Below are 22698 nucleotides of genomic sequence, written 5' to 3'. Positions count from 1 at the left end.
GTGGATGGCACTGGGATGAAAGAACAGTAAACTTAAAAGGATCCAATTGTATTTTAAAACATAGAATTCAAAGCAGTGCTGGAAGCTGACAGTGCTCAGTGGGTAGAGGCCCTGGCCTTATAAACCTGAACCCTGAGTTCGATCCCATATAAAGGAAGAAGAAAGGAGAAAACAAATTAGACAAGTTTGTACTCTGACCCACCCCATCCCATCACACACACACACACACACACACACACACACACACACACACATTTTTAAAAAATGTAGATAGAGTTGGAACAAAGAAATAGAAATTCTAAAAATTCAGACCTCATAACATACAACAGGGGAAAGACCTGATGCAAGATGTTGATGTAAGAAAAATAGAAATATGCAGCAGGGTGGGATGGAGGTGGAGGGGAACTCTTGAAAATCCCAGACACCAGGGATGTGAGAAATTCTCAGGATCCAATGGGGATGACCTTAGTCAAACCTAAAGAGACCACCTCCAGAAGAAAGACACGACCCCCCATTTGAGGCATGGAACCACCTGTCCATCTTCAAAATTTTTGATACAGAATTGTTCCTGTCTAAAGTAAATGCAAGGGCAGAAATGGAGCAGAGAATGAAGGAAAGGCTGTCCATCCAGAGATGGGCCCAACTTGGAATCCATCCCACAAGTAGACCTCAAACCCTGATACTATTACTGATGCCATGTTGTGCTTACAGACAGGAGCCTCCCATGACTTTCCTCTGAGAGGTTCTACCAGCAGCTGACTGAGACAGATGCAGATACTTACAGCTCAACCACTGAGGGACCTTTGTGGAAGAGTTAGGAGAAGGACTGAAGGAGCTAAAGGGGATTGCAACACCATGGGATGACAAACTTGGGAAGGAGGGACCAGGAAGGGAGGCAACATTTGGAATGTAAATAAATAGTTAAAAAGAGAAGAGTAGATGACTGAAAGCTAAGCTTTGTTATTCTAAAACTCAAACTGTGGGGAAGAAGAATGGGAAACAGTGTCAGTCAAGCCTTGGCTGGAGTGTGAGTCTGTTACAAAACATAAAACAAAAACAAAACAGAAAAAAAAAAACAATAAAAATACTATAACCTAACTGTGGAAAAGTTAGAAGGCACAAAATAACTATTCTTCATAAGCAACAGAAAATGTGATAGATTCAAAGGAAACTAAGTGCTACATAGGAAAAAATGCAACAAACAAGATCAATGGCACATAAAAACCCAAGGGGGGAAATGCTGTGCATCTATAATAGAAATCAAGAAGCAGCAGAATTCCTCAGCTTGCCTAAGGAGGGCAGTGCTTGCTCTAGACCCATATCACAAGGCATGGGAGTGGAAGGTGTTAATCTGGACAGCTTAGCTTGACCTACCCGAAGGGCCTAAGTAAACTTCCAGGAAGATCTGAAGGGAGCTTGAACAACCTGAAGGCAGCTCCTCTGGAGTTCTTTATCAAAACAACTTCCGTGTCTCAGAAAGCTGCACATGTTCTATTGAGGGCTGACTAGAACTCTAGAGAACTGTGTCCAAGAGTCTTGTCTTTCGTCAAACTTGTCTTCTGAGTGTCAACTCATGACCTCAATGCCTCCTCACATGCACAGCATTGAGGCTCAGTTTTCACTGATCAGGCACTGACTGAAAATAAGTAATCTGCAGAGCTTGCCAAAGTCCAAAATTGAGACTCATGTCTTTTGTCTTTAGAATAGTTTGTATATGTGTGGTTGTATATAAAACCTAATATTTTTTAATAAAGTATTTATTGGATTTGAGGATCAGGATAGTATACTGGGTAGCTTTAATAACATTGACTAGGCCATTGTTGAGAATGAATGAATAATTACACATGCCTGTGTGTGTATGTGTGTGTGTGTGTGTGTGTGTGTGCTTGCTATAGAACTCAAAGCATCCTATAACTCTCTGCTTCTCAATAACTGAGATCTTGTAAGCCTAAAACCAAATGGCCCACCCCTTTCTAGTTGTCTTGAATGTGTTGTGGAAGTGCACTTATTTTCTATGTAGTCCATTCCCCACTTGAGATAAGACAGTGCAGACACATTTTATTGTCATATTCCTGGATGTTTAAGGTCTTATAAAACAAAGGGAAGAGACCACCATTGAAAACCTACACTAAATGCCCACTGGTAACCAGAAAAGCAGCCTCTCCTTTCCACATGTATGATGACATTTTGGGACTCTGAGACCAGTAATAGGGGTTCCTTTAGGACATTCTTCTCTACCTACTTTGCAGGTAAAGCAGATTTGGTCTCAGGCACAGAAGTCAGTGGTCCTCCACTACTGCAGAGGGTAGATGAATCTGTCTCGAGAGTGGGTGACCAGATAAACTACAGCATGCCAAGAGAAACCTGAAATTCATATAAACAACATATGTTTGGTATGTCACTTCATCTGTTCAGTGTGTCTCCTACTCCTGCATGCCCATTAAACATAAATCTTTTGCTAATTCCTACCTTTTGGATCACTGAATAAAAAGCTTTTGAAACCCAAAATGTAAGTTTTAGAGTTTGTTTAGATGTGTCACATAAGCTGCAGAGCTTTAAACAATTATACTGCATGATGTCATGGCCCAGAAATGTGGAGAGAATTCAAAAACGAAAAAGATCAACACCATCATCACCACAAACAACCTATTAGTACGAACATTGTGGACAAGATAGCTAGGTTGACATTAGAAGATTCTTGATTAAATCCATTCGTGTGTGTGTGTGTGTGTGTGTGTGTGTGTGTGTGTGTGTGTGTGTATTCCTAAGCCCCACCTTACAAAAGTCTGTAAGAGTATCACAGAAAAACTTGTATTATTAAGGTCATTTTGTAAAAACATGACCTTAAAAATAAAATTAGAAGTTTAAAAAAGGGGGAAAAAACAGTAAAATTCTGTGACGGAAATGTTAGTAAAACAAACAATTCCAGGAATTTATCCTGAAATTGGACCCCTGCCTATGTAAAGGAAGGCACTGTGTTTCAGTTTCAGTCTTATCAAGACACAGGCAGCAGCTAGGTGTGGGGCCTGTCTCTCAGCTCAGCACTGTAAGTCAGAAGCAGGTGGATCTCTGGGAGTTTGGGGCCAGCCTGGTTTACATAGTGATTTCCAAGATAGCCAGAACTATATAGTGTAACTCTGAAGAAAGAAAGAAGGAAAGAAGGAAAGAAGGAAAGAAGGAAAGAAAGAAAGAAAGAAAGAAAGAAAGAAAGAAAGAAAGAAAGAAAGAAAGAAAGAAAGAAAGAAAGAAAGAGGAGAGGAGAGGAGAGGAGAGGAGAGGAGAGGAGAGGAGAGGAGAGGAGAGGAGAAGAGAAGAGAAGAGAAGAGAAGAGAAGAGAAGAGAAGAGAAGAGAAGAGAAGAGAAGAGAAGAGAAGAGAAACGAAAAGAAAAGAAAAGAAAAGAAAAGAAAAGAAAAGAAAAGATGGGCAGGAGAAGCAACAGCAAAGATCCTCCACAGGAGGCTTATCTAAAAAGAAACAAAAACAAACAACCAAAAAAAATCAAATAATAACAACAAAAACACCAGAAAGCAGTTCCACAGTGGAGCTTTACAAAAGGGCAAAGAATTCATGATTCTTGTGTCTTCTTGGAGATACTTTGAGGTTACATTACCACAGCAGAGGGGGCTGGAGAGATGCCTGGCTATTCAAAGCACTGGCTGCTAGTTCAAAGGATCCCAGTTCAATTCCCAGTACCCATATGGCAGTTTACAGCCATATTTCCCGTCCCAAGGAATTCAATATCAACTTCTGGCCTCAGTAGATCCAAGATACACATATTGTACACACACACACACATACACGCAGGCAAATCAATCACTAGACATATAAAATAACTTTAAAAAATAAAACAGCAGAAACAGTTATGGTATACTATAAAAAAAAGTTAATCTTATAAGGATGACAAGGACACATTGTATATATTTTGAAAGAATCTGGCATCTCAGATCACTGGGAAAGAATAGATTTTGTATTACCTGACTCTAGAGGACTATATCTCTACATGTGTGTTTGTGTATGTGTTTGTGTGTATGTGTGTGTATGTGTGTATTACCTTTTGTTCTTGCAAAGACATGTGTGGTGAGAGTGTCAGAACATGAAAAGGAACTGAAGGAAAGGAAAGCAGACTTGAGTGAGATGAGCATTGCTCTCAGTAGGGGAACTTGAGTCAAGTACACATTTTACTTCTTCAAAATATAGATTCAATAAACAGAATAGAGAATTTAAACCCTAAAGATGAGTGTAAGTATAACTAAAAGGACCCAAATGAATACTAACTAATACTATAACTCCTCAGGAAATTGGTTAATTTTAATAACCTTGCAATGCACATGCCTAGTAAAAGTCTTCCTAATAGATACACAAAGAAACAATAGGTTTTCTCTAGTTTTCTCCATGGAAGCATTTCATATGGAATATAACTAACAAGTACCTACTTAGGTAGAAAATAAATCTGTCATGACAAGTGAATTATATGCATGAAAGGAGAAATAAGAAGAGTGATCCCAATGAAAATGGGTAAAAAATCAATTTCAAGTTATGATTCTACTGGTTGTACTACAATCTATGGAAATGACATCAAAAGGGATTAATTCAGACATTGGTTTCAGAATTTCTAATAACATCAAAGATGACAAAGAGTGTTTTCTAACTGTACAAAAGCAAATGAATAATAAATATTTCATACTTTGGGATCAATAAATTATTATGTAAGGCAAAAACTGATGGGTATGTAAAAGTATTAACATGACTGTGATGCCTACTGTGCCTACTCAGGTGACAGAAACACACACATAAGCAGTGTTTGCTCTTTAAGAAGCAAAGAAATGACAGTGTGTTTGCAATTAGTCACCATCTAGAGCAACTGATTCACCTTTTCATTTTATTCTTGAAAAAGTGTGGGTTTTTTGTTTTGTTTTGTTTTTTGTAGCAGCTATAGCTTTAGCCATTGATGAAATTAAAGACATAATCCTTGTCACTTTCCATGACTTGTATTTAACTGTCCTTTGGACAAGTTCCCACATTTAGAGATTGAGGCAATAAGTCAGAAGTGGCCCCTGAAATAATTAATTTTCATCTTCTTAGTCATAAAGACAGGAATCGCTCAGTGCCAAGGATGCGTAATTCTTGAGCTCTTCCCAAGTAGGTCTAGGATTAATAGTGCATGAATATTTTTGCCACATGCAACTATTACCAACTAATGCTACTCAAGTAATTATTTTGGTAAGATTAAAGAAATACTTTGAATTGACTTGGCTCCATCAGAGGTGGATTTTAGCTTTAGAACCAATAATTTCTCACCTTATTAACTGAAGCAAAGATTCTACCACCACCCCAAGACTACATTGCTGAACTTCAGGTTCCCCACTTCCTCTTTTTGCTGTCTAACTCTGGTATGCATAAAAAACATGCTAAGTCTACAAAGCAAAGCATGTGTGATGGTTTGTATTTGGTTGGTCAAGGAAATGGCACTATAAGAAGGTGTGGCCCTTGTTGGAGTAGGAGTGTCACTGTGGGCGTGAGCTTTAATGCTCATTCTAGCTGCCTGGAAGCCAGTATTTTGCTAGCAACCTTCAGATGAAGATGTGGACCTCTCAGCTCCTCTTGCACCATGCTTGCCATGTTCCCACCTTGATGATAATGGACTGACCCTCTGAACCTGAAATCCAGGCTCAATTTAATGTTGTCTTTTACAAGGCTTGCCTTGTATCTGTTTGAAGCGCTAAAACCCTAACTCTAAGACATCATGGTTCAAACTAAGACAGCATGGTTCAGTTTAACATATTGTTTTCTGCGATGGCTTCATCTTTGAATTTTGAATCTTGAATGGAACAGGAATACTGTAAAAGCAGACACAGAGCAATGAAGAGACTGGACTAAAAGACACTTGATGAGGTTCTAGATCTTGGACCATTTCTAAGAATTTACATGAAAGAATTTAGTTCTAATGTGGCAGTTACGTATCAGAAAAAACATTACAGAGCACACTGAATCTATCATGACTTTCCATATTTTATAAACTAGATAACATTTCTCCCTTAAAACTCGAAAATAAGAAGGGCTCTTGTCACACTTCCACGATATTTCAAATGTTCTACAGTGTACTTCAGATAAATTATTTGACTGAAGCGCAATCTTTTAAAATTATGAAATTTTGCACAACTTACCTAAAAACTAAATATTAAATCTAGCTTGTTGTGATATAATTTATTCTTTAACAAACTTCCCCAATTGCCTATCAACCACTAACTCACATGAAAAATATATTCAATCATTTACTTCTCTTTTGATATTGTAAGCACTATTCTTTTCCAAAAATTTCTGTGGAAAGTTTATTTCAAGCATTGTTACTTTAAAAATGTTTAAACAAAAACATTGTGTTTTTCTTCTTCATCTGTGTATGTGTATATGTATGTGTGTATTTGTGTGTGTGTGTGTGTGTGTGTGTGTGTAAAATGAGGGATCTTAAGTTAAATTCATTTAGATTTTCATATGGTATTCATGTTTGCAAGTAAAAAAATTGTGGATAATGGCTTATGAACATATTTTCACTGTCAAACAATATTACAAGGAAATGCTTCGTATAGAAACAAGCTTGCTCACTGAATCCTGCTTTAGATGGTGTGACAATGCAAAAACTAACAATTGTTTAATTTCCCAAACCAAATGTATGTATCCTAGTCTATGACACTTATAGAAAGCCTTATTTGTTAAATCCACATAACGCCCCTAAAGGATAAAAACAAAATAATCCATATAATATAAAAAATGACTAACACACTTAATTTCAACTAAAGATAATGAAATTCAATTTCAATTAACATTTGTAAAAAGGAAAGTTACTTTGACTGACATTATTTTGAACAGAAATAACAAATCCTGAATTATCATTCATTTGGAATCAGCCTCACTATGAGGGCAAACCCTCACTATGGCAAATACTGAAGAAAAGCAACTTAAAGGGAGGAAATATTCAATCAGACTTAGCTTCAGGGTTTTCAAGCTACACTGAACCCATTCCTTTAGGACTGAGGGAAAGCAAATCTCATGTTGGGAAGAATTCAAGTTGCCAAGATGACATACATTACCCCCTAAAATGGAAAGGCAACAGAGATAGTTACAGGACAAGATAAAGCCCCAAAGGACAGTCTCCAGTGATAAATTTACAATGATCATATAAACTTGCTGAATTGTCTAAATATCAAGCTATCAGTAGATTAATTCATTGATGAATGCAAGGTCTTCATGATCCAGTTTCCAAAGTCCTACCCCTGAACACTGTGCTTGGGCCAAGTACTTTTCAAGCATTTGGTAGGGGGTTGGGATTGCACTTCATAAACAAGACTGAATGACAAATAAAAGGAATTTTTAAATTTCAGAATAATCCTAAACATACTCTTCCATTTCTCTCATTCTGCCAAGTTGCCTTGCAAATCCTACTGCACCACATATTCTAACTGCAAAACAATTTTGGTTTGTATGCCTATAATTCTGAAAGGCTGTAGTAAATATAAAGGCCGCCCCCGAAGTCCTTGTTCATCTACTGTGGAATACAAGTCCCTTAAATAAGGACAGCTTTTCAGGTCTCTTCTAATGGCATTATATCATCTGAACATCAGCTTTCAGAATTCAGGGTCTTTATCTATGCTATGACAACAAAGTACCTGAGACTGGGAGTTTTGAGAGTAATAGACCCTTGATTCTCACTGCAGCGGAGGGGGATATCTGGCTGCAGGTTCGATGTCTCATGAAGGCTGCCCTCTGCTTTAAGGAGGATACTTTGAATGTTGGGTCCTCTCATGACAGAAGGGGCAAATGTGGAACCCTTTACTAAAGCCATTTTAAAAATGGCCATAAGCCATTCATGAAAAAGGAACCCTCATGACCGTATTCCCTCTTAATTTCATTTCATGGGTGCTTAAGTGTCCCTTTTGATACTTTTTGAGGGAACACAAACATCACAATCACACTGCCTACATCATAAAAACTAGCACTGTGCTCTATCTACTCTGAGTCCTAGTGGCAGGCAGAAATTGGAGAGATAGGCTGTGTTCTTTCACAAAGGTCTCTTCTTTGAAACTCTCTGATCTCCTAAATCATCTGTCATTAGCACTCCAGTATTTCTGCATTAGATGTTGTACCAAAGGACTTTAGAATCTCAGCTCCCAAGAGGAGGTATCATAAAGAATATATATGCATACTTCTCTATCTTAGAGCAGTGAGGAAGACACTGGTAAGAAACCTGGAGCAGGTTGAGAGGTGAGTAGCCATGAACAGTTCCCTAAAGCCAAAAAGAATGTGGTCTTGTTATTCAATATTGTTAAACTCAACCAACAGCTCCATTCAGCTGATCCTTTCATTTCAGGCAAGCCAAAGCACATTCTTGGGAACTCTCAACTAATGTGTATACCAAGGTTTGAATCTGGGGCTTTCTGGCCCCAAACCTTGTGATTTCATTTCAAAATAGTGCTTTGGATTTTGCTCCTGTGGCTTCAGAATGCAGGAGGGAAATACCAGTATGTTCATAACTGGAAGCAAACTACTTTAAATTTATTTGGATTGTTGAAAAAACCTATTAAACTCTTGGCAAATTGGGAAGGTTTTCTAAATAAGAAGTGTGAGTCTTATAATAGAATTGCAACAAAGGTTCTGGGTGGGGGAGTGGCTGGCTACAGAATAAAGCAGACTTCAAGTTTATCTGTTTTTTTTTTATAGCTAATATATTACAATAGATTTTTGAAGGTAGGCTTAAAGATCAGAGATACAATGGAATCAATTTTCAGTAAGAAAGAATCCAAGGTAGGACATGGAATTCTATTATATACAAGGTAATTTTCAAATTTTAATATGCCTTTGCTTCCACATTTTATCAACATATGTCAATAATGATAGACAAAGTATATCTTGCAGATACTATGAAGTCACCTTTTTGTTGAGTCCTTGCCATGTGTTTTATTCTTGGGACTCTACAGCAACCAGGTAAGATAAACACTGAGATTAAAGTTCCATTCCAGATAAGGAAACAGAGTCTCATTTATAGAAAATGATGCGCTGGGGTATACAGGTTGTGATTATCTTCAACACACTGCTTGCACCCAAGAGTTTGTGCTGCAGTAGCTACATTCTATTGTGCATTCACAGTGCACAAAGACATTTGTTGGCTTCTTTAGAACATACAAAAATTCATGCCAACAGAAAAGCAATGTTCTCCAGTAAAACAATAACATGGATCTTAAAAATGATCTCAACTATCATGGTCTCTTTCAGTTTGACAATCACACTGATTATAATGAAAACAGATCACTTATCTTTATTAGGTCAGAATTATTCTTTATAGAAGTAAGTCATAAACTTGGTATTAAAATACTGCAAGCAAATATTTCTTTTGGCTGCATTATGCCCTCTCAAAATTCATGTGTTGAAGTCTTAACCCATACATCTTCCACTGTAGTCAGAGGAAATGAAACCATAGGACACACATACTTTTCTTGATTGAGAACAGCGGTCAGATTTAAAGAGGACCAGACTGAAAGATTGTAGGAAAATTCCCAGTATATTTCTGTATCATAATTTTGAAGTCACAGTCTTCAAAAGAGAAATTATCCATTTTAACTGGCACCTTTCACTCACAAAAATGCATTTCCAACTTGATTGAACAAGTGCCTCTGGTGAGCTTCAGAGGAAATACAGTATCTGAACTCCACACCACACATCGTAATTTAATTGATCTGGCTGTGGACTAGACATCAAGATTTTAATAGTTCCCCACGTATTTCTCATATCTTTATATTAGAACCTACAATTGAAACCCTGCTTCATAGCAGAGATCAGTAGGTAGAATTATTTTTTTAAAAAGTTATTAACAATGAAAACCACAGATGGCATAATTTTCATTTGAAAGAATTAAAATTGAGAAATGTTTTTCGATATTTAACCTGCACCTCTACAAGTTGAACATGGTGTTTATAGGTTGGGATTACATAAGACAGAAGCACTATTATCAAGACCTAAAACATTTTGAAAATACCTGGACTTTAATTCCAACAGTCAATGCTTTTGATACTGGGAACCAGGACACACATATTGTCTGCCACCCTGTCTTTTAACTCCCATAGTCTCCTGGGAGCGGTGTGGTTTCCCTTCATTCCTAGATAACTAAGTGCCTTAGGAACTATTAGATAGGAAGGCACTAGGGTAAGAGATTTGTCATAATAAAAACTCAGAACATTAATCTAAGCATACATATTTTCAGGGTTTTTTTGTATTTTACAAATGGATATGCACCTACACTGAACAATGCAAGAATTGCTCAAGAATTGAAACTTAACTGCAGGTAAGAGTCATACTAAGATCTCCTCAAATAAGGGGATTTATTCTAATGTCCCAGCAAAGACCACAGATCTGAAAATTGCTTTAGTGAAAGTAAAAGCTTCCAGCCATTAGAGCAGATATGTTGCACCTTAATGGTCACTTTCAGGGTCTTTTCCTGTCCACTATTAAATGTCCTTGATGGTAAGACTCAAGTAAAAACAGCTATAGGATTTCAAGTACAAACAGGCACCCATTCTCACCAAGCCCAGAATCCTAATGTCTCTGCTACCAAAGTTATATAAAGGTTTCTGTTTCCAAGGAAACTACTGACATATATGGAATTTAATGAACATAAAAAGGAACCCTGCCATATAATTTACATTTAAAGATAAACCTGAATAGCTGTCAAAAACCTCTGTCCTCTCTCTCTCTCTCTCTCTCTCTCTCTCTCTCTCTCTCAGAAATTTCAGCTCTATTTTGCTTCCATTTAGTTAAAAAAAATAAACATATTTATAGAAACATAATGACAAAAACAACACTGAAAAAGCTCTTGCAACGCGTGAGGTGAATTGAGAAACTGTCGAAGCCTAGAATAAGGGCCAGAGGTTGATCTCATTAACTGGCTAGTGAGAATCAGGAACCCTTTGATTTTGCTGCATGAAGTGATCTTTTCTTCTTTCTTTCTAGTACACAAATATCTACATCAGATTTTATGTCTGCAGTTTCATACAATGATAAATCTAGACAAAGTCAGGAAATTTGCTGATAATCACCAAGAAGGGCAATGAATAAAGTTCTCGTTTTAACTCCGAGCATCGGAGATGATTTATTGAAACCACTGTTGTAGAACACCCAAATAACAACTCATTATGAGAATTCTATGTAGGCATCCAAATCCTATGATGAGCTATCTGGGATTTGACAACCCTTAAATAAATAGTGCTTTTTGAATACTAGCAAGACATGTTTATGATATAGGAAGATTTTGAAAGAATGTGCACTGGTAGCTTAATAGGAAAATTCAGTAGGAAAATAAATATCTAGGATGAAATATGACTTGAACCCTATCCCTACCCCAAACACCTTCTCTTTCTTAAATGCATTCTGAGGGACATTTTATCTGTTATTTTCTCTCTGACTTATTTTACTTTATTTATTTATTTATTTATTTATTTATTTATTTATTTATTTATTTATTTTATTCAAGGCATGATTCACAAAAATCTCAGGCATTAAAAAACACACACTGTGGTACAGGCAGCATTTAATACACCCAAGAGGCTCTGACATCTTGTTAACCTGAGTTCTGAACTCAGTAACAACCTTCGCTTCCCCACCCCCATCACAGCCCTGGCATCCACCACTTTACTCTTTGAATGGGAATACTCTGGCTATCTGATCTTTGAATGGAGTCACACCTTGTTTTTTCTCTCTATATGCCTTATTTCACTTTAGCCAAATATCTTCAGGGTTTGCTCATGTCGTACATGTTAAAATTTCAGTCCTTCAAGGTTATTAATACCCAATATGGAACCATATGCTCCATTTTCATATTTCCATTCATCCTAGAGAGACACTGGTCAATAAGTGCCTGCTTACTTGGGATTCTACTTTCAACTTTTTGGTAAAGTTCTGTTCACAGACTCTTGCTGGCTCTTCACAAAGTCATCAAAGTCTATGCGCCATGAACATGAAGATGCAGCTCTGAAACTTTCCCGCTTCTCTCTCCTACCTTCCTCTCTACCCACATCTCTCTCTCTCTCTCTCTCTCTCTCTCTCTCTCTCTCTCTCTGTGTGTGTGTGTGTGTGTGTGTCTGTCTCTCTCTCTGTCTCTTTGTCTCTCTTTCTCACTCTTTCTGTGTGTGTCTGTCTGTCTCTCTCTGTCTCTTTGTCTCTCTCTCTCTCTCACTCTCTGTTTGTGTGTGTGTGTCTCTCTCTCTGTCTGTCTCTGTCTCTCTCTCTCTCTGTCTCTGTTTATTTGTACATTGTGCTTCATATGCGGGCATAATATATACAAGTGTGCAGGGATATGTGCTCATAAGTGAGTATGTAGATTTTGGAACAGGATTTCAGGGTCTCTTCCTTTGTTCCCTGCCCTATTACCCTGAAATAATGTCCCTTAATCCAACAGAAGCTTGCCATTTTGGCAAGAGCAGTTGGCAAATGGGCTCTCAGGACCCACCTGCCTCTGCCTCTGCCTCTGCCTCTGCCTCCCAATTCTGGGATTCCAGACATGTCCAAATATGCTGTGGCTTTTTACCAGTTCTGGGGCCATTCAAACTAAAGTCCTATGCTTACAGGACAAGGATTCTTATCTACTGAACCTCCCTGGCCTTAGTGTCCTTCTTTTATACAAATATCCACTAGGGCATCTCACCCAAGCTTTAAACACCCAAAGTTCCATTTCTAGGGCCCACATCTCTGAGACCAATAGACTCACTATTAGTCTTCTTAACATTAGACATTTTACAGGAAACACAATCATTTAATTATACAAAACCAAACTCTACATCCAAACTACATCTAGATCTAGATGTAATATCTAGATCCCAACTCTAGAATACATTTAAAATGCATTCCTTTCCTCTTTTTCTCCTATCTCAGGATATAACAAACCAATTATGCTAGTTTTTCCAGGGAAAATTACTTAATAGCTCTGTTTAAATTCTCTCTTTCTTCATCATAGCCAACACATCAATACATGCCAAGTTCTCATCTTTAATGTATATTTACACATTCACATTTTTCACTACCTCGGCAGCTACCGCCTTGACCACAAGTCACCAACATGACTGTCCAGGATGTCCGGAGTAGCCATTCAGACAGTCTCCGTGGCTTCTTCCTTCGCATTCTGAGGTCTGTTCTCAACACCGTCACTAGTACTGCCTACTAGTACTGCCTCCAAAGACTCTATTTGTCTGTCTCAGAAGTCTGTCTCTCCTTATTTATTCTAGAAAACATCTCAAAACACTGGCATGCTCTCAGGATCGAACCCCACTGGGATTCAACTGATGGATGTTCCTAGCTTGGAGCCCTTGCTTGCTCCTGGGTGCTCTGCCTGGATGCTCTGCTGTGGGTCATTCACCCAATTCTGCTTCTCATTAAATTCTCGTTCTCAAGATAACTTACTCTGTAACAGCTGTTTAAAACAGAAAAGCTCCCCATCGCTCACAGACTATGGTTTCCTCCTTAGTTTATTTTTCTAAGGGGACTTACCTGACACCTCTTTCCCTCATACTATGACACGACAGAGCATGTTCATAGAACTAGAGGCTGTGGTATTTTTTACTCCATTCTCTGCTTTCTGGCTACATGAAACTCACTAGGGTAGAAATCCTTCCCCCTAGGAAGTCAGCCAACACAGAACTCAAGAGTTTCCATTCGTTTCATGAAGACTCAGTTTTCCAGCACTGTCCTTCCCAGACACAAGTTACACATGGAGCAGTGATATCTGTCTCATCTGTTCACTGCTACTTCATCCAGAGCCTAGGTGCATGCTGTCTAGAAATGACCAAGTCCTTGCTAAACCCTTCAGTATATAATTAATAAATAGTAATAATTAAAGCATCACTTTCTACATAGAGATCATAAAAGCAAAGGCTAATCAATTTTTAAAATTTAATTTTACTCTAATAGGCCTCATGGGATTCTGCTGATACTATATACAATTTAGAACGTAATTATTGACCTAGATATTTACAAAGCATCCATATTGAAATTAGCATTACAGATCTGGAATAAACCGACCTCTATCAGTCAAAGGATTTAGTGGCCAGGAAAGAGTGTGACACAGTTCACATTACAGAAAGTAAAGTTCAAACGAAATGTCAGAGCAATGGTTCTCACAGATATTGGCATATGTGTCATTGAAAACTGAATATAGGCAGCCTGGAGGCAGCACATGATATGAAGTTGGGAGGTCTTCGTCAATGTGATTTTTCTTCCTATGGAGTCTAAATTCAATATAAAATTACTTTGGAAAAGCCACATATAACCTTTAACATAAATATTATTTTCTTTTGGTTTATATCCTGTGATCCTTATGATCTTGGGTCTTGATTTTTTTTTTTTTTTACTTCCACCTGATTTTATGTCCATGAAGAGAAGTTTTAGGTTATATCAATTTTCTGGATACCAGTTCTAGAATCTATAATATGAAACATCTGAGTATGATTAATTCCCTGATAAAATTTGAAATCAGGGGCTAGCAGAACCTGAACTTTTCTAACCAGAAGTCCACCATACTCCCATTGCACAGATGAGGAAAGTGAGGCTCAGTAGAAGGAAGACACGCCATTTTTAAGCTCATCATTGGCACAGCTGGCAAGAACTGAGAGCCCCTTGCTCCTGCTTGATGTACTGTTCAGCACCTTCTGATGTGCTAACTCCCAAGAATCATGAACGTGATGATGTCATAGCTTTTTCTGCATCTGCATCTTTCTCATACAGCTCTATAGAAAAGAAATATCCTTCATCCCAGAAAAAGTACTGAACGTACAAAAATGTTTGATGAAAGACGCTGCCATGTACCAGACTGATGTTTTAATTCTACTCAGGTCCATTTCAATTAATGCTGGACACAAACCATGAAATTAATCTGCGGGGTCAAAACTACTAACAGATCTGACACCACAGTGTCGGTGTCTGAGCCCAGACTTCCTTTTGAAATCAGCCCACAGAGTGGGTATGAGTTGCATACAGCAGACATATGTACCTGACTAAGAAGTGCTAGTGGGGTGGAGGGAAAGGGCGAGAGAGGAGAAGAGCTATGCATTTTAGAGACGAAGCTATAAGGTGTTTTCTGATTTTTACATTTAGATTATAATGCCTCCCAAAGTCACTCCAATGAGACATCTCAAAACCAGTGACTTGGACAAAGGCTGAGCACGGAAAAACAGATTTTCACCCTGTGTACTATGCTGGAAGCCGACACTTAAGTTCATTAGCCGGGCATCACTTGCCTTCTCTGTTTCCTAAAAAATGTCATTTCAAATCACAGCAGGCACAGAAAACAGCTCATTCTCAGCCCGGTGTTGAATTTTTATGTAGCAAGAAGCTGTGGAAAACAAAAACATTACAAATACATAGATAAATATTTGCAGGGTGCCTTAGTATTTTGATAAACATCTACTCCACGGGAGCTTTCCTTTTGATCTAGAAGCTTCTACAGGAAGTCTTACACTGGACCTGTTCTCCTGTTACTTTGCTGTTTTTCTGAGACGGCAGCGTTTTTCCCACGTTGTCTCTGTGCCTTTTAATGGACCCCTTTTTTGTCGCTGTTTTGTTAGTTTGGTTTTATTTATTTGTTTTTTATTTTTCCCTTGGGTTTTTACTTGATTTTTCTTTACATTTTGGTTGGTTGGTTTTGTTGATTTATGTGTTTGCTCTTTAAACACAGGGTTGTTGTCCTGAGCATCAGTCTGGGCTAATCCTTGGTACCTTCCTCAGCCTCCCAATTCCCGGGATTATGACATTTCAATGTTGTTCTACTTTTTCATCTTTTTTACGATGCCATTTATCCTCTTTTTATGTAGCTTTGGCTGCTCTGGCACTCACTCTGTAGAACAAGTTTGCCTCAAACTCAAAGAGATCCACCTGCCTCTGCCTTCTGAGTGCTGGGATTAAGGTGTGCACCATCACACCTGGCCTTTATCCCAGCATTCTTCATGGTCTCTACCCATTTAGCAGCCATCTACCTTAGGCCACACACCTGTTTAAGAAGGTGTTTTACTGGACTCACTCTGGAAGCCAGCCAAGAGCTGTCCAGCATGTCACTGTGTGGGAGAAGATGGAGATGAATGCCAACCTCACCAGGTTGGTGAAAAAAATAGATATGGCCCTGATAGCATAAACTGAGCTGCAGAATAAGACTTGAACCTTGCACGGATTTTAGAAAAGTTGTGTTTGTGTTTATGCAGGTTGAGCAGAGGCCATCTTCCTCACATGAAGGACTCTTTCCTTGACATTCTCCCACGCCGCCTGAGGAGCCACAGCGCTCCTTTAACAAGGCGCCTACCCAGAGCACTCCTGACATTTCAACTTCTCCAACCTAAGAAAATGAGATGAAAATTAACTTCCTGAAAATCAAATTTGAAATCTTAAAATAATTTTTTTAAAAGGGGGTGGGTGGGAGGGAGGGTTGGAGAATAACTCAGGGATAGAGATCATGCCGGGCATAGATGAGGTCCTTGGTTCTAGCTTGGGTGCTGCCACTTTTTTTTTAAGACAGCAGGATCATCAGCACATTAAAGTGGTCATGCCCACACAATGATGCAAATTTGTTTTTCAATACCCTGAAGCCATGAACCTTCTGTAGCCACTATCTCTGAGGGAGACCAGACTTTGTGGGGAGGTGAGAACTAGGCAAGGACATTAAAAAAAAATGTTTCCCAGGTGTTTCATAAGAAGTTAAATTTGAGATCTCCTGTGCAAATGGCTTATTAATGAATTATTTCCTTGCTTCTTCACACAATCTCTAGTAAGGACCTAGTGTTACCACTGAGCCAATGAAGAGGAAGTTAGTCTCTGCAAAGTCACACAGGTAAATAGAAGACAACCAGCTTCAGCAACGTAGTGTAAAGCTCAGAGGAAACAGCAAGGGATGAGACTGGCCCACAGAGAGAGCAACCCTTGTCTCCCAGAGAGTGTTAGCAGAAACAGACAAGCTGAGGAGTGTGGGTTTGGAAAGCACTTCTCCAAGGGAGGCACTTTGAGATCTAATCATAGTTTATCAGCTGAACGCCACTTCTGTCATTTATCAACCTTCAATAGACATTTATCAAACCACATCCATAAACCAAGTACTTACTGATAAGCTAGCCATGAACTCGCTTACAGTGAAAGAGAAAAGTGCCAGCCTGTCTGTGCAATGGGATTGGCTTTGACTCCTGATGCCTGAGGAACTGTGGGCTCTATTGAAAACCAGTGGGGGCTGGTGAGGTGGGGCACACACCTGTCCTCAGACAGCATTGATATCAGGTAAGGCCAATAACACCAGGTGAAAAGGCAAGTTTTGCTGTAAATTACTGATACAATATACGTAACTAACAGACTGACATGAAAGCTGGCTGAAATGGTGTTTGGAAAGGAGAAAAAAGATTCTTTGCTAGCCCTAAAATGGAAATAATTCTGCATCATCAACAAGGTATTAATTCCAAGATGTGAAGTCCAAAGACCAAGATGTGGAAATCCCCTCTATGAGAAGGTACGTGGTTCACACGAAACACATTTAAAAGCCTTCTGGCAAACATTTCTTTTTTTTTTCTTTCCAAATATATTTTTCATGTTTCCTAGTCAACCGTTTTAACCCATTCAGCTAACCCCAGCATTTGGTATTCGCTCAGTGCCAGACTGTCAGCACCAACCTATGACGGCAAGATGTCTGTGAGGAAAAATTCTTCCAGCTGACGTTTTCTCTGCACCTCCAAAGCAACAGATCCTTCTGGATGCTAAAGAAACTGTTCTGACTTTTAGAGGCTAAAACAACAGTTGTGGGCAGACACTAAAAAAGAAAATTGCTACTTTAAACTCCTAAATGGCAACTCCCCCGTCTCCTTGCTTTGCTGATACACTTTCTCTGCCTGAATGAATTATTTAACTATTAAATCCAGTAACAAAGAGTTTTCAACTACCCAGATAAATAACAAAATGCATTTTCTTTATCCAGCATTTGAATATTATCTTCAGATATTATGCTGGAAACCCAAAGCAATGGCATCCCTCTTAGCATATCCTAAATCATCCTCAGTACTAATGTGCAGAATTAACTTCTGGCTTTAGAGATATCCTTGTTTTAGTTGCACAGCATTTGAGCATCATTTTGTCTCCATTTACTAGGATGAATGCGTATTATGATAAAAGTCAGTAAAGAAATGTATGTCGACCAATTATTTCTTCTGAGTTAAGTGATATTTTGCAAAGAAGCTTAGGCCTTTGAAATTAGCCAAGACAAGTTGAGTATACCTTATTCAAAACACTTGCAATAATACTGTTTTAGATTTTAAGAATTTTAAACATTGGTGTATATGTACTCAAATGTATTCTTAATATGACTCAAGTCTAAACACAAAATTCACACACCCACATATTGCCTGAAAGTAATTTTACACAAAATGTTTCGTGACCAAGGCATAGCATGGGTGAGTATGGAATTCTCTACCCACAATGTATAGTATTTCACCATTTCAAATAATAGAAGAGTAATCTATAACTTTTTTGGCATTATATAGATCTAAATCTTCCTCCAGATAAAAGTAAAAACTTTGAGAATTAGCTTTATTTTCACTCATTAATCCATCGTGTAAAAAAACTGGAGGTGAGGGCACACTGGCTGTTGTGTTTTACAACAGCTACAACACAGAAACTTTTAACTGGGGCAATTAATTGTTATCTTGACACAGATAAAGAATCAACGCAACAGCTGGTATGGGCACAGGCTCCGCTCCCTACCTTGGGAGCTTTGGCGTGCTTCCCACACCTGGCATCCTTGACAAGGCTGAGATCTAACAGCTCCGTCTCCTGAAAGGCAAAATGGGAAGTTGTTAGGAAACCACACAGATTGTTCATCTTTGTTTTATGTTATTGACATCACTTTAAGGAATATTATCATCTAGGGGTTTGCCTGAGGACTTAACAGTGGTAGTCTACTCCTCGCCCCCATATTATGTCTCATTGAATCAGGAGAAAAAAAAATCACTTCTAACTGCTCAGTTTAACACATATTACAATATGTTTGCTAAAGCATCTTTAAAAAGTTAAATGCATGGTTTGCATCCCTAAATCTAAATCCTCTAAGACAGGAGTTCTCAACCTCCCTAATGCTGTGACCCTTTAAGAGGTCCTCATGTTGTGATCCGCCCCCCCCCCTACATAAAATTATTTTGTTGCTACTTCACAACTGTAAATTTACTATGGTTATAATAACAATGTAAATATCTTATATACAGGATCTGTGACCCCTGTGGGGGTCATGGCCCACAGGTTCAGAACCACTGTTCTTAAGCCATTCATAAATCAAAAGAAATCCAGTGCCTTTGTCCCATAGTTGAAAAGAAACCCTAGAGTTCCTAGCTGAACGCAGTTGGGTGTGAGGGAAGTCAAGGAAATAAGATTAGAGAGGCCAGAGGAAGGACATGCTATCTGCTTGTTCACACACCTAATGTATCTGGCCAATATACACATGGATACACATACACACACACACACACACACACACACACTATACATAGCAAATTCAGCTGCCTGCCTTTTACACACAAATCTCAGGCCACTATCTTTTCATTTAATAATTACCAAATGTACTTTTTAATTTATTATTAAATATCTGTACTATCTAATTACTCTAGAACACAAGAAACTCACAGTCATAACTGCTTTTCTGGAGTGCCATCAAGTAGGGAAAGGAACATGAAGAAACAGATGTATATATGACAAGGAAGAGGGTGCTAATGCCAATTTATAATTATATAATTTATAGTTAACTGTTATCAGAAGTTAGAAAAGAGGACTTTTCCCTGAGTGCACATGAAAGAATCATTTAGCTTGGAGAAGTGGAAGGCATATTCATCACAATTGCAGAGTGCAGGGGGAAAAGTATCCCAGAGAAGAATGGTCCAGAGGTATAAGATAAACCTATGGTCTTCAGATATTTAGGGACACAGACCATGCATGGAGAGATAAATAAGAGGGAGACAGACCAAAAATTAGCCAGGAACAAAAAATAGCAAAGCCATATGCATGGTGGCAGTTCAACAAAGGAGCACTTAGGATGACCCGCAGTGTCCCATTTGTATTAAGTATTGAACATGTGAGGGGAAATCATGGAAGAAAACACCTGAGAGTTGTGAACCCTGAAAGTCTACTGATGGACTGTGATCATAGGTTTTCAGTGTAGGTGCACCAACCAGTGAGCACAGTGGTATAATGAAGAGAACTAACTCCCTTAAATGGGTTGCAAGCATCCAACAAATGTGGCCTTGTCAAGAGTCAATGGGATGTAGTCCTCTAGCCCCATTATCTCAGAAAAGGCACTATAATATGATTCATGTGACAACAGACTCTAGATAACTCAATAACAGGCACTCTAGAGAACTTATCCAAAATACTCAAGAATACTGATATTGATACTCTCGGGAGTCTTTTTACATCATGCACCTTCTAATTCTAAATGTCTGGTCCAAAACAGTTTGATTACTTTTATAGGAATGGAGAACAAAGGGTCTACTAGGTTACAGACTCCCTCTGTCTACTCCAAGCAAATCCAAACTAGGTCACAGAGAACACTCTGCCCTGACCACCTTTCTGAGACAGGTTGCAAGGAGGAGGTTTCTTCCCAGAATCATTATATCTCAGAAGTCCTTTCCCTGTCTTAGTGGATCTGCTGACTTCATCTGCACTGTGACTGACCTGCAGAAATCTTCCCATACCATATGGAGTGACATGTGAGAATCAGGCCATAGGATATTTCTTGCAGGACACTGTGACTTTTACTAAGTCACCTTCACTCAGTACAGCAGCTATCTAGAAAAGGGCACTATCACCCTGGCATTCAATGTTTGGCTGAGGCAACTGATCATGTATCTGTCCTAGAAAAATGATGGAAAAATCAGACTTGAGGAAGTTGAAACTTAAGCCTGGGTTTATTCATCTCCATAGCAATAGCAACTACTTTGCTGAAGAGGAAGGCAGGGAGGTATCAATAACACCTTTGGAAGTTTAAGATACACAATGGGAACAGTATGGTCATCTGAGAGGTGGGATTAAGTCAGCATGCAGAAGAATGCGAATTGATCCATCCTTGTCTCCTTGTACTAAGCTCAAATCCAAATGGATCAAGGACCTCCACATAAAGCCAGACACTCTGAAGCTAATAGAAAAGAAACTGGGGAAGACCCTTGAGGACATCGGTACAGGGAGAAAGTTTCTGAACAGAACACCAATAGCGTATGCTCTAAGAGCAAGAATTGACAAATGGGACCTCATAAAATTACAAAGTTTCTGTAAGGCAAAGGACACCATCAAGAGGACAAATCGGCAACCAACAAATTGGGAAAAGATCTTCACCAATCCTACATCAGATAGAGGGCTAATATCCAATATATATAAAGAACTCAAGAAGTTAGACTCCAGAAAGCCAAACAACCCTATTAAAAATGGGGTACAGAGTTAAACAAAGAATTCTCACCTGAAGAACTTCGGATGGCGGAGAAGCATCTTAAAAAATGCTCAACTTCATTAGTCATTAGGGAAATGCAAATCAAAACAACCCTAAGATTTCATCTTAGACCAGTCAGAATGGCTAAGATTAAAAATTCAGGAGACAGCAGGTGTTGGAGAGGGTGTGGAGAAAGAGGAACACTCCTCCACTGCTGGTGGGGTTGCAAATTGGTACAACCACTCTGGAAAGCAGTCTGGCGGTTCCTCCGAAAACTGGGCACCTCACTTCCAGAAGATCCTGCTATACCACTCCTGGGCATATACCCAGAAGACTCCCCACCATGTAATAAGGATACATGTTCTACTATGTTCATAGCAGCCCTATTTATAATTGCCAGATGCTGGAAAGAACCCAGGTATCCCTCAACAGAAGAGTGGATGCAAAAAATGTGGTATATCTACACAATGGAGTACTATTCAGCCATTAGAAACAATGAATTCATGAAATTCTTAGGCAAATGGATGGAGCTAGAGAATATCATACTAAGTGAGGTAACCCAGACTCAAAAGGTGAATCATGGTATGCACTCACTAATAAGTGGATATTAACCTAGAAAACTGGAATACCCAAAACATAATCCACACATCAAATGAGGTACAAGAAGAAAGGAGGAGTGGCCCCTGGTTCTGGAAAGACTCAGTAAAACAGTATTCAGCAAAACCAGAATGGGGAAGTGGGAAGGGGTGGGTGGGAGGACAGGGGAAGAGAAGGGGGCTTACAGGACTTTCGGGGAGTGGGGGGGCTAGAAAAGGGGAAATCATTTGAAATGTAAATAAATTATATCGAATAAAAAATAAATAAATAAATAAATAAAATTAAAAAAAAAAAAAGAGTGAAGGTTTATCATCAGAGTGTTCTGGAATAGACTCTGGCATAAGGAAGGAGAAAGATCACCAGCAGAGCCAAGGGTCTTGACTTCCTCACTGGGACTCAACCCTTAGGCAAATTGCTTTCATATTTGAAAGTTATTGAGAAATCTGTCCAAGAGCAAATGCCATTCATTAATTCATCCGGCATTGTTTACTGAACACTGGCAGTGCATAGGCTATTCTTGAGGCTTGAATCCCAAAATGCACTGTGAGTAACCCAGTCACTCCCTTTTTAAAGGAGATACTTCAAAATACCTGCAGAGGTTGGCTTGGGAAGGCTAATGCACAGGATGGGGTAGAAGTC

At 38.8% G+C, this 22698-nt stretch overlaps 1 protein-coding gene across 2 annotated transcripts in view; it reads right to left on the bottom strand.

Moving 5' to 3' along the window:
* Positions 1-22698, bottom strand: part of Plcb1 (phospholipase C beta 1) — a 699616-nt gene that overhangs the window by 466202 nt on the left and 210716 nt on the right. For both annotated transcript variants that reach the window (XM_052183717.1, XM_052183718.1), the window contains exon 3: positions 18759-18827. In XM_052183717.1, coding sequence (XP_052039677.1) covers positions 18759-18827 — 69 coding nt within the window. The remainder of the gene's footprint in view (positions 1-18758; positions 18828-22698) is intronic.

Source organism: Apodemus sylvaticus, chromosome 5 (assembly GCF_947179515.1).
Source record: "Apodemus sylvaticus chromosome 5, mApoSyl1.1, whole genome shotgun sequence".
Classification (NCBI taxonomy): domain Eukaryota; kingdom Metazoa; phylum Chordata; class Mammalia; order Rodentia; family Muridae; genus Apodemus; species Apodemus sylvaticus.
The sequence above is the reverse complement of the archived record's forward strand: the minus strand, read 5'-3'. Positions and strand labels throughout refer to the sequence as shown.